Below are 13,297 nucleotides of genomic sequence, written 5' to 3' on the forward strand. Positions count from 1 at the left end.
GAGCAAAAGTCTTTTTTGCGCTTTCATCTTACCCTCGGAAGGTCCTTGATTTGATTTGCATCTAAAAACAGTTCCTCCAGAGACCGGTCGTAGCGGTAAACTTCATCGGGCACGAAAGTTAGGCTGCAATGTGTTCGATCTATTGAATCAACTTGGCGAGTACACCGCCAGGGCAAAAGACAACGAAACATTCTGGGCGCCGGAGGAAACGACTAGGTATTTTGGCGTCAAATGGCGGTCGAACGGTTGCTCGTGGTTGTGAAAGTAAAAGTGCTATTGGTTTAAAAATATAAAAACTAGTTTCGTCTTGTGTCTTATCATTTTTAGAAGACACGCTCAAGAATCACTAGCAAGTGACGTCACGGCAGGCGCCGTTCCTTCCGCCCCAGGATGCAATGCAATGCACAGACAGCGGAAACGCCTGGTAGTTTCAAAAACACAGGACACCCAGTTTTGATTGCTCCAGAATATACAGTGGAAACCCGATTTCTCGAACCCTCGGTTTCTCGAACCTCCCGATATCTCGAACCAAACCTTGTTTCCCTTGGATTTGCTTCAATCTAGCTCTATAATTTCACCCCTGATTTCTCGAACCCTCGATTTCTCGAAACTCCCGATAACTCGAACCATTTTTTTCTCCCGTGGAACAAATTGACCCTCGATAACTCAAACCTGCAAAAATTTCGAAACAACTTAGTGCGGATGTCAACTACATCCACGCCTTTAAACAAATTAACACTTCCGGATAAGCTGTTTTCTCGTATTTTAATCACAAAATGTCCAACAATTTCATCACCAAGCATTACGCAAACTGCATATTTGTCCACCACATTTTTTGGACATGTGTTCTGTTATGTTCCGTTTTTGTTTTTTAAGTACATTTTGTTTGTAAACAAAGGTCAAGATCTACATTAAAAAGGATGTATTTTTTGTTAAAATTTGAACACTTACTCATAATCAAACAATACCCGGCCAGTTAAGCGTAATTTGATGCCACCTTCGATTTCTCGAACTCCCGCTTTCTCGAACCAATTTGCGTTTCCCCTCGAGGTTCGAGAAATCGGGATTCCACTGTATGTGAACAGCAAAACAGCACCCTTAGCGTATTTGTGACAGTCCAGCACAGAGAGAGAGAACGTCAGGTCCTGTGGGACGTTAAAGAACCCACACAATATTCGTGAAGAGTAGGACGAGACCCCCGGTGTTGTGTGCTGTCCTCCTTTCACATGCATGCGTGGGTAATGAGTAGTATGGGTTCAAATATGGACTGATAACGGCTGCCGGCTGATGTCCGATCTCACACCAAAGAAAAAATTGTGAGACTGTATGTGATATGTGCGGTATATTAATCCAAATCTATTCCAATCCATTCGCAAAGTGAAAAGAGGAGCGGATGACCTTTTAACTATGAATGTGGTAGTATCAAGGCAAGTTAAAAAAAAACCAGATCTTTCCCAGGTGCCGCCTGTGGCTTAAAAAAGTCGCTAGCTTAATTTAAGCTCCCTAATTCACGATTGACCAGAAAAGCGCGCAGCTTGACAGACAGGTAACGGACTGCTATTAATCTCAAACCATCATCAAAGATGTTTGAACCCAAAATCGTCCGCCCGTGTCTTTTTTTTTTTTTTTTTCTGCGGTGTAAACTGTGATGTTGCGTTCGTTTAGCCACTGTTTTTAACGTTGATAAACGTGCGCGTGCTTATTAAACCGTCGTTGTTCTTTCTATTTGTATCCATGGTGATGATTTATTGTTTGTATTTTTTTCCACAATGCCAGTAGGTGTGGTTTTGACAAATAATTAAGCCCTCAGGAAGCAGGATCGAGGAGAAAGTGGCGTTATTTGCTTACCAGCTTAAAAATGCAATGAATTAATGCGCCTTAATTAGTGTGTAGATTCTGAAAGCCAAAAACTCTCTTGCTGCCTACTAATAGACCATATTCGTATTCTCAGTATTGGACTGGAACTAGCTTGCAATGGCGGCTAATGCGGGGGAATCTTTTCAAATGCAAATACATTTTAATATATTCCACCGCATTAGCCTCCATTGCAAGCTAGTTCCAGTCCAATACTGAGAATACGAATACGTTCTATTAAGCCGCATTCATACACAGCTTGAGCTAGTGAGTCAATGAGGTCACTTTCTCCTCGATCCAGATCGTTGAAAACCTTATCGGTCGGAACCGCACCAAGAAATGCGGTACCGTTAAATGGAAAGAGTGGAATTAAAATAAACAGTTTTCTCCTTAAAATTACCACAAAAAATTTCAACTGTTGAGCATTCAACGCAAACACTTTTGAAATATGACAAAAAACGAGAATTGATTTATTTTCATCGCAGTAGCACTTTAACTGCTAATGCTGAACCAGAATTTATCGTAGAAAGTAGATAAAGGAATAGAGGACGTTTTTCGTGTTTCCATAGCCTCATCTAAACACTCGGGGGAGTAGGGATAATTCTCGACAGTTATGCAAACCCGTCTGTCGAGAATTCTCCCAACTCCCCCGAGTGTTTAGATGAGGCTATGGAAACTCGGAAAAAAGTCCTCTATTGCTTTTATAAAATATTTCTTAAAGATAATTCGACAAATGAAAGAAAAAATGAAGGAAACTTCTTGATTGAAACAGATTTTCTTGATACACGCTCATATTTCCTACCAGCCAACCAAGACGCGCGTCTGAAGGCATATAACCAATCAAAACTCGTGTGATGTCACAGCCGTGTTTCCATACTCTCATCTTAACACAGCTATTGACCAATGAGAGTGCGCTTACTATCCTAATTATTTTATAAAAAACATAAAGGACCAGGGAAAAGAAACGTAAGAAGATAGCCCTGGGTACTAAGTGAGAACGTTTACCATAGGCCATAAACGGGAGCCAATTAATTAACAATTAGACCCATGGCCCTTGCGGGCGAAGGGTCTAATTGTTTTAGTATCACCCAACTAGTCGGACAGAAAAGGTAATAATAAAGTTAGCAAACTTCACTACTCGAGGACTATTACTAATAGTCCTCTAGTAGCGTTGCCAAACAAAATGCAGGATTTGCATTAGTCCACTAGTTGGGTGATACTAATTGTTTTTGGTCGACGTGTTTGTCTTCACTCTTGAAGATGAATAGTGTAAAAGTTGTCCCCGTTGTTATCGTAGCACTGAGTACTATTCCAAAGAGACAGGAGGACTAGCTGAGAAACATAAATGCTGGAATAGAGTTGGCAGCTCTTCAAAGAACAGTCTTGCTGGGATCAGCAAGAATCCTCCGTAGAGTCGTTGAAGTCTGAGATAGCTTGTTGTGACCAGATGATGAGACTGAAAATCTCCGGCATTGACATTCCTGTCGTGCAACAAGCACAATAATAATAATAATAATAATAATAGTAATAATAGATTTGTTTAAGTTTCAACTGTTTTTAGTGGTGGGCGCCGTACGGAAATCAAATCAGCTCTTTTCAAACCGTATGTTGGTTTTTGGGGAGAGGGGAAACCGGAGTACCCAGGAGAAAAAACCTCTCGGAGCAGAATAGAGAACCAACAAACTCAACCCATATGTGATGCCAAGTCTAGAAATCCAAACCGCGGGCCACGTTTGTGAGTGGCAAGCGCTCACAGCTCTTCCCGTTGTTGTGTGACGGATTAGTTGGCCTGGGCATTCGCCTCAGTTAATACCAAAACCCTCCGCGCTATCTCCTCTCCCTCCCTAATTTCGCCTCTTTCTGCGTCGCCGTAATACGCGTCTCAACTGAATCCCTGAGAGAATGGTCTAAGGTGCCCTTGAGAAAGATGATATGTGGTTGCGGGGCAACGGACGAAGTAAAAAGTGAAACGAAAATCAGAGTTCCAGAAAGGAATCGAACGTATGACCTCGGAGGTTCGATACCTGCTGGGTACTCAAAGTTCCTGCGATTCCACGAAGATAAGGGAATAAAACATGATCATAGAAAATTACTTTCCACAAACTTGCCAGCGATGATTCAGTCACTATATTTATTTACTTTCTGGCTGACAATATAATACTCCAATAGTAAGATAAATACTCGAATAGTAAGACCATGCTTGATAAAAGAGGGGTGTCCAGTGATGCAGTCAGTGAAGCAAGAATTTTTTTTGTTAACTGGGCTGACAAAAATAATATTTGTTTTGAACTAAAAGATGTGTTTTTGTTCTGCATTTGCAATTAGCACCTTGTTTCCCTCCTGGGGCTTATACGTCACTCTTGGTATATAAACCCTAGCGCCTTCGACGCAAGTTACTCGACACAACCAGTTTTATTGCTCGCACGTAGTCGAGTATAAATTTTTTCTTACGCTCAAGGCTTTCTTAATTGATTTTACCTTGTACTTTAGCTTGTTTCGCTGTTACCTCTGTTTTTTCGTTTCTTTGTAAGTCCGTTTTTTCGTCTCCAATAAATGCCGCTGTTTTGTGTCCATCCTATATTGCCTTGTCTGTTGTTTTCTGTCATTCAATTAAAACATAAACGTTTTTTTTTTCTGCAGCGGCGGAACGCAGCGACATAGAAGAGAATTGTAAATCTATTGATATCAAGAAACCACAAGGATTCTTCTGTTTTGAAAGTTAATTACCACTCAGGTACTTGAGCATTGTGTTCGCTCGTTTGTTCTTATTTATAGAGGGAAGTGAAATTATCTTGTTAGCCGGGGCTGAGATTTCAGCCCAGGTTCTGAAAGAAATCCTCTAGAAATGAAAGTGGCGATTACATGGAAAAAGTTTCAGCCCGGCCAAACGGGCTGAAAAATACACAAAAAGTCTCTGCAATCAAAATGAAATTTCAACCCGGACTGAAAAAGGAACGTGAACATGCGTATCAATTGTGTTTTCGCATCTCAGTAAATTTTCTCACGCAAATTTGCATTTTGCGCCAGGGCTGAAATTATCATGAAATCGCAACAAAATTTCAGCCCGGTTGGCGAAGCGAAATTTCAAGGCTAGAACTGTGATCCACTTCTTTGTTTATTGCATCTAAAGCGTCTTTCGTAACCGCTAGACGGAATGAAAGAGCAAGGGTATGCTCGAGAGAAGATTGGGGCGAGGTATCGGATAAAACTGCGGAAGCGCGCGCTTTTTTAACCTCCATTGTTACGTAACGAAATACAACAGAAACCTTGCAGTCTTTACAGAGAAAGCGTTGTTGGCGAATGCAGGACGAAAAAATGGATTCATTAGCTGTAGATAACCTCACATATGTGAAACCCTCTCCCCAGAGAGAAAGCCCAAACGAAAGACTCCAACGGGAACTGGGTGAATTGAGAAGGCGAGTTGAAGAATATCGTGCACATTTGATTTACGTTGAAGCGATTTTTGACGAGACTCAGTTAACAATCAAAAGACTACAATCAAAGGCTGAGCTGCGATGCATAAAGGCGAGGGAAGATGCTATTAGAGAAGCTAAACTATCTTCTGAACTCACAGAAATGAAGAACAAATTGGAAAAAATGAAAGGGGCAATTTCGACTCCTCTACGAAAAGTTGAAGAAATATCTGATTCGACAAAAAATGCTGCAAAATACACATTTGCTTCTCAAGCCATCCACTTCGTCAAGATTGGTTGCGTAGTGGTGTTGGACTCTGTAGCAGCTTACACGTTGTTTTGTATTACTAAACCTTTTGTCTTCTGAATGATACAGTTAAGAACAACGAACTATGTATTTTAAGTAACCCTAAGCAGAGATAATTTGATTTTACTGCCATTAGTTAACACTTAAGTTAATATTAAAGGCCAATGTACAAAGTTATTTTCATATCACGCAAACCTTTTGAAACATACTTGAATTTTGTTGCTTATTAAAAATAGCTTGTTTAGATCTTCTGGTCATCTAACGCTTTTAATTCTACAATTTTTTTCCGGTAAAATTCTGAATTACTTAGGTTCTAGAAATAGCGCTTATAAGTTAGCTTAGACTGCGAATAGTCCCTTCATAAATCAGTCAAGCGGCCCGCTTTTCTGAGGAAGTAGTGTTTTGTGACGCAATCGAATAAAGAGATCGAAGGAGGCTTGGGAAGAGGAGAGAAAGAAGGCGACTTTCCCGTTGCGCGTAACCGACGCTCAACTGATTTATGAAGGAGCTGCTCGCAGTCTAAGTGCCCTCCCCTCACCTTGTTTTGTTAATCAGCATTTGGAGGCTGTAGGCAAGATGGCTTATTCTCCTCATCAACTCAGTCACACTGAGTTTTTATAACGTTTTACTTCCCACCGAAGCATGCAGCCCTGCAGCTGACACTGCAAGCTGATTGAACCAGTGTATCGTTTAAATTTATGACCTCTTTGTTCTCTGACCATTCATTTTACGTGGGCACAAGTTACTGACCTGCGCCCGGATGGTTTAATCCCAATCTGTGTGCGTTGAAAAAAATGAAGAATTTATGTACAATTGATTTGACGAAGGAGGCGTACGTTTGCATTTCTGTATTCCCTTGCATGGTCGTCGCATGTGGTAATTATAACTACCTGCAGTGGGTGAAGAAAGAAAACCGAAGAAACATTAGAGCAGAATCGAGCAGCGGCACGGGTTCAGCCAACTTATTGCACAGACCAGAATACGAATCCATCCCACGTTGGTGATTGGCTGGTTCTCTCGTGACTACGCAATACCAGGTCCACGGAAGCCTACAACATGGTCGTTCACCCAGATAGAAACCACGAACAACCTGTCTCAGTATTCAAACCTTCATAAAATTTATTTACGCAGAACTTCGTGAGCTTGGGACTGTTTACCGTTTCTCGTCCTTTCAGTTTGTTAAAAAAAAAACTGATGATCATGATCTTTATTTAAGTGTCAGGTCTTCTAGTGCTGGGAGACTAATTCGGGACACTCGTCAGATCAAACATTGGTTGTTGTTGATTTTATATTTTGAAGATGTTACTCCAAAGGCAACACGCCCCCACTCCCTCCCTGACAAGTTGAGCCCCTGCTAAGAGTGACTGAAGCTCTCATCTCGTACTGTTAACTTATGCCACAAAAAGATTACATCAACACACGTTCGTCTTCTCATATTCGGAAGCTTGGCACGTGTACGTACGAAAAGTTTTTCAGCCACTGTCGGCAACCGGAAGTGAGCCGTTTTCCCATTTTGTATTGCCTCGGATCTTTTCCCTATCAATCAGAGCATGGCACGCGCTAGCTTGCGAAAGCAGACGTATTTCCGGCGGTCTCTAGGGCACGCGCCGTCGCTCAAGGAATCAACTAACAAATTAAAAGTGACGCGAAAAGCTCGCTTTGGGAAGTTTGATTGCAATAATACCACATCGTTACTGCCTGAATGGAAATAGTGTACAAACGAATAAGGCAATCCTGCGATATTCCGCAAAGCGCTCTCGAACTCGGCTGAAGAAATGAAGGGACATTTCGGATACCAAGAGAAAATTAAGGAGACACAGAGGGAATCTCCAAGTCCAACCCTTGGGTTATGTCAATTTCAGTTCTTAGTAAGTTAATTTTAGATGTCACGAAAACGGAAGTCTGTTTCTCGAGAAGTATGACGTTTCGAGTGGCATTGCGGTTTGTTGACGAAAACGTTTATCTTGCCCCAATTCCTGGAGATGGAGATAGATTGGCTGTTGCCTGGTATATTACACTGTGAAATGTTTCGTGCAACTTGTCCCGCCACAGTGTACGTCGCCGAAACATTGCGAGACAAAGTTGCACGAAACATTTCACAGTGAAACAGCGCCTTTATGAGCATTTGCAACTGAGAGCCTTTTCGCGAATTATTAGTTTAACTAGCAGTAATAAAGGATCAGTGAGACCGGTGCGTTCGATTCCAGTTTTGTCAGCGACGAGGCATTTGAAAGTAGTTGTATATTTTGGTAGACTCGTTTTGTACCCTTTTTTTAGTATTTGTTCTGAAATGAAGGCATCACACTAAGTATTTTGATTGTTACCTTATTGCTAATAATTTTATTACAAAAAATTATTAGGGAATGCATTTGTCATAATGCAATATCAGTTTTGTGAGATATCAGTAGTCTTTCTTGCTGGATAGCCAAACAACTTTACTCCCCAGCTCGCCTGCGAGCAGGCCCTCCGAGGGACTGGGGCTGGGGGTAGAATCCCCAGCCCAGCCCCAGTCCCTCGGAGAGCCTGCTCGCAGGCTACTCCCCAGCGAGTGCAGCATAGTGTATTGCCTGACGGTCACCCATCCAGGTAATCCATAAACACTATCACATGAGATCGAAGCCATGTGTGCCAGTCTAAGATGGCGTCCAAACGCTGAAATCGTATGGCATCACGATCGCCCCGATGGACATCCCGCGGAACTGGCATAATTAGGATGCGCTCTCCTTCGTCGAACACAATTAAGTTCCATACAGATCGGAATATGAGAGAGAGAGTTTCGAAAGAAACGAAGCGGGACACTGTGGAATTAAAATATTCCATTTATTCTTGTCCTTCTTTGATAAACAACGGCAAATCCTCCGTTAATGCTTATTAAGGCGGTTAACTCCGCTGCAAATAAAGTGGAGTGAAACTTTGTGTCGAAACCAACCGAAGATGTTTCGCTAGACTTTCCAGAAATCCGCATGAAGTAATTCAATTCCATCGTAAAGGTACTAGCCAGATAGAGAAATGCCTGCCAAATTCAGAATTACAGAATGCATCAGGAGCGATTGCTCTGTTAATACATACTTATTGCCAATAAGTCATCCCACAATTAGGAGGCTACCAGTAACGTTAACCTTTACATGGTGTCGAAATCGCTACCTCTTCAAACAAGCACTAAGTAGCTTACAAGGAATTATAATCAAACAGCAATACAACTCACAAAATTTGCCTTACTATTATCTTAGTTTCAAAAGAGTTTGTCTGACACATTGAGAATATTGGGTTTAGCGCGAGATGAAGAAATTGATATTCCCAAGTCTGCCAGGTGAGGTAGAGAGTGAGATAAATGTATCGACGGAAACAGTTTGACGAAGGATTCCCATGACTTTTTCGAGCATGCTCGAGCTTAAGACGTACGCCAATAATTAAATGTATACGTCGTATTGGCCGAGGAGTTCTCGTATTCGCCGGCACCCTTGGCATTGCCTCGTCAACACCCGGAAACAGTTCGACAACGTGGATGTCTGTGACTGAACTCAAATGGAGGTTTCGCAAAACATCGGTACATTTACCATTGTTTTGTCATGGTCTAAGCTCGTGTGATCATTATTGGATGTATTTCCTGCGGCACCTGCACTTTGAACATAAGCAGAATTATAAAGCCATTTCATCGGCATTCTTGTCGAACAACTCGTCGCCTCTTGTAAAACTGAATTGCTGAAAACCGGACAGAAGCGCGCGGTAGAAACAGTAAGCTTATGCTTGTCTTCGCGGTCCACTGTCTTAAGTTTTTGCTTCTCTTGCGCCCAAATATACGGTTGACGCCTACCGATTTTAACATCAAACCCCATTCTTTGCAACCGCTCAAGTCTGCGCATCTCCTCTTTGCTTTCAATGAAATACACGTCCTTTATGTTTTCTCTGAAGCTGACTTTCTTAGCCTCCGTTATCTCCACAGTACCGAAGGGAACTGTTGCTATATCATCTTGGTCTTCACTGTCTGAGTTCTCAGAACCATAAACTTTGTACCATTTTCTGTTCACTTCTTCGAGTAGCTCGGCCTTTGTCTGTCTCTTTTTTCTCGCTTTCTTCGACTTCCGTCTTTTGCACTGCCTTGTTTCTGGGCTTGCGGCTTCTCGGGGATCGAGCGTCCTAACCATCACTCCAGTATTCTTTGTCTTAAAGGCTATGACGTAAATGCAGCGAGCCATACCCAGAAATGTCCCCAAAACGACTAGAACAATGGTCATCTTTGCTTTCAATCCGAAGTGCGTTTCTGGTTGTGGGGTTGTGATTGGTGCAATCGAAGAAGCGACAAATGTCCAATTAAAAAAGCTCACCATATCGAGGCACTACCATAAAGCGCCTTGAAATTAGCATCAAAGGTTTACCCATGCCAGGTCATCGTACAATTTTTCAGCCATATAGGAAAGAAGCTAACTCGATTTCCCTTGAAGAAAACTCCATTTTACCTTTCCGGCTAACTCGCATAATGAAATAAGTATTAATTGCGTGATACTATTTTACGTCATCAATCAAATGTGACGTGATAATTAGATCGAGCCGAGGAACATTGGTTGATTGAATTTATTTATTTCACACTATTTACAGAAAAAGGTGGACTGACAAGAATTTGAGAAAGTTACACAGTATTTTCAATAATTGCATCGATGAAATAAACTGAAAATTATATTTGTGTGTGTGTGTGGTGGGCAAAGTAGAAAACTCTTCCGAGTTGGCCACCACCTATAACAACACATTGAGCTTAATTAAAATGAATTTGAAGGGCCTAATGATTATCTCGGGTAAATTGAAGAAGAAAGATCTGACTAGTACATTATTATTTGTAAATTAAAACATAGATTAAAGACATATGGAGCCAAGAGTAGTCTACTCAGTGAAACATCATGTACTAACTCGTCTAACTCTAGGACCGTGGCTATGGCATTTGAAAAGTACGAAAAATGAAGATGTGCATATGACTCAGCCATGCTCGGATAAAACCCGCGAGTAATTCTCCTGCTAGGAGTCAATCTTTAATATCAAATGACCTACAGATCGGACTCATGGGTGCTGGGCAACCTCGTTTCCAGGGTGTCTCTTCTTTGCCTCCATTGTCGTTGTTCAACGACAATGGAGCCAGAGAAGAGACACCCTCGCAACGAGATTAAGGTGCTGGGCCGCATTTATTACCCAGGTTCAAGGTGACTTGTGTTCTTGGACTAAAATGTCGAAGGATGACGGTTTCCTGATTATTATAATGAAAACTGTGAATTCAAAGCCCTGTAACTAAAAGAGGTGATTTGTGTTTACCAGTAACGATTCGGAAATGCTATAACAAAAATAACCGACTTCTGAAAATAGGAGACGACTCTGTGGCCTTCGCTTTCATGCAGGAAGCGAACGCCTAATTCAACTTTCCTCTTAAGAGCTGTAGGGAGTGGCAAGAGTAAAGTAGTTTCTTCTGAAAAAAAAAAAAAAAAGGAAATGTAACAGTTTAGAAGCACTTTTCTTCACTGCATAGGTATGTGTGTGTGTATGTTTAGAAAAAAAATAATGATAAGAGAGGTGTTCTGCTGCGCTGAGCTATAAGGTAAGGCAATCTTTGTTTATACCTTTTGCTTTATTAGCACAAGTCTATTGTCTTCTGTGGAAATTGAAGAGCATTATTTTTGCTGTCGAACGGGGTAAAAGTCTCGTCAACGTATCGGAACCAAATCAGGACGAGCGATGTAATTATGTACCCATTTCTCTTCGAAATGATGACAACGCTCGTCCCTCTTGGTGGTTCCAATACGTCGATGATACTGTTCGACGGCAAAAATAATACCCTTCAATTTCTACAGTATCTCAATAGCTGTCACTATCGTTTTCTTATCAGTCAGCCAAGAAAAAAGTACTGAATGTTGAACTATATAGACGCTTCTCTGATGAATTCTGCAAGGCATTTTGTCTTTTCTTTGAGCCTTGTTAGATCGAAAAGGCCGCCGTCATAACGAAATCTTAATTGGATAATACACGTTTGATCTTTTTGAAGGAGACCATTCTTCTTTATTCATTCTTCTATTCTTTTTTCCTAAGAATTGTTCCCGCTTGGAACGCTTGTCTTCTGTTTCCGTATGTGCTATTCCGTTGCGTTCAAGTATTTGTAATAATTTAACATGTTGACGATTGTAATTTCATTTGTTTTTATTTAGTTGCTTGTCTTCATTTTGTTTATTTATCTCGCTGTCCATGTCATGTACTCCCGTGTACTGACCGTCAATTGCCAGATTAGCTTGCTAGAAGCAATTATATCAATTAAAGAACATGAAAGAGCCGAAGCAAGATAGCGGCATATGTTTAACGGCACTTTTGCACTCAAAAGCCTTTGCTATTTCGCCATCTACGATGAGTCTGGCATGGACATCATTATAGAGTTTATAGATCAAAGCTAAAAGGCTTAAAGACACACCTTCTACCGACAGGCTTTTCGACCGTTTGTTTTTGTTATGGAAATTCGCCTTGCTTATCGTAGTGATCTGATTGGATGAATTTCAGTTTTGGTGGGATTTTCATGAAAATCATTTTCATTTCCATGAAAATTGTTCCACAGCTCGCAATACCTGTCTGTTGAAGGTGGGCCTAATAGTTACCCAAAAGACCTTGCGCGCCGTTTTGAATTTCTCACAGACGGAATTCCGAAAATCACCGGCGAGTACCCGATCACTGTGCTGTAACTATTTCACAAGCGCGTCTTTTGGGTGAACTTAAGAGGAAGAAGCCATATTTCTAAAAGTTTAATTTCCACGCATGGTCAGAAAACCCTGAATCTTTAAATGTTTACATTGATGTCCTCTCATGAAAGTGGAGATGAGTAAAGTAAAATGGCCACGAGGAACACCACACACAACTTTTACAGAGATTAAGGACGATGCCTACTATTGTTATTGCCCATACGTTCTGCGCATCTCGAGATACTCGGATTTCCTATCGGCGGTGCTTATTAATACAGGGATATTTTTGCGCGGTTTAAAACTATGCGGAGAAAGCAGAACTTAGCAAGTGCTCATGGTATCCAAAAAGAAAATTGGGGGTAACCATGCATGTTTCAGAGATTAAGCTTCAATTTGGCAAAGAACGCCGTACATTGCTTTGTATTTTAAAGCTTTTTACAAATATTGCTGATTAATTATCCTCGAAAAATGCGTGTTTACCCCCAGTTTTGTTTTTAGATTTCAACAATACTTGTTAAGATCTGCTTTTTGCCCAGTAAACCGCGCAAAAATACCTTTTAATTAGTAGGCACCGTCCTCTGAAGGAATTAGGAGATTAGGAAACTAGACTGCGAGCTGTCTATCTTTTTGTCGAGCGCGCACGAGAAAAAAGTGGCCCCGAGAAATCTGGATCCTACTCAAATCAAGATTTCTTGCGGCCATTTTTTCTCGTTCCCGTTTTCTCCTCGCGGTCGACAAAGTATGACTGCTTGTACGAGTACAAAGAAGGATTACGTTTTTGCAAACGTTGGCCGTGTAGCACTTATATTTGAACAGACTTAACTGATTGGAGTGTAAGTGAAGTGCTAAGTTTTTACCCCATATGAAACATGTGAGCGATAGCCCTACTAATGGAAATAGGCCCACACAAGGACAGAGAAAAACTGTGACCACGGTGGGAATTGAACCCACGACCTTCGGGTTAGATCACCGCTGCTCTGCCGACTGAGCTACAAGGTCAGACTGGAGCAGTTCAATTCCCA

At 41.3% G+C, this 13,297-nt stretch overlaps 1 protein-coding gene across 1 annotated transcript in view; it reads right to left on the reverse strand.

Annotated features, from left to right (window-relative positions):
- Positions 1-388, reverse strand: part of LOC138003815 (protein scribble homolog) — a 76,015-nt gene extending 75,627 nt beyond the window's left edge. Inside the window, exon 1 of the mRNA XM_068850065.1 lies at positions 33-388. Coding sequence (XP_068706166.1) covers positions 33-191 — 159 coding nt within the window. The 5' untranslated portion in view covers positions 192-388. The remainder of the gene's footprint in view (positions 1-32) is intronic.
- Between the last annotated feature and the right edge of the window lie 12,909 nt (positions 389-13,297).

Source organism: Montipora foliosa, chromosome 5 (assembly GCF_036669935.1).
Source record: "Montipora foliosa isolate CH-2021 chromosome 5, ASM3666993v2, whole genome shotgun sequence".
NCBI lineage: Eukaryota > Metazoa > Cnidaria > Anthozoa > Scleractinia > Acroporidae > Montipora > Montipora foliosa.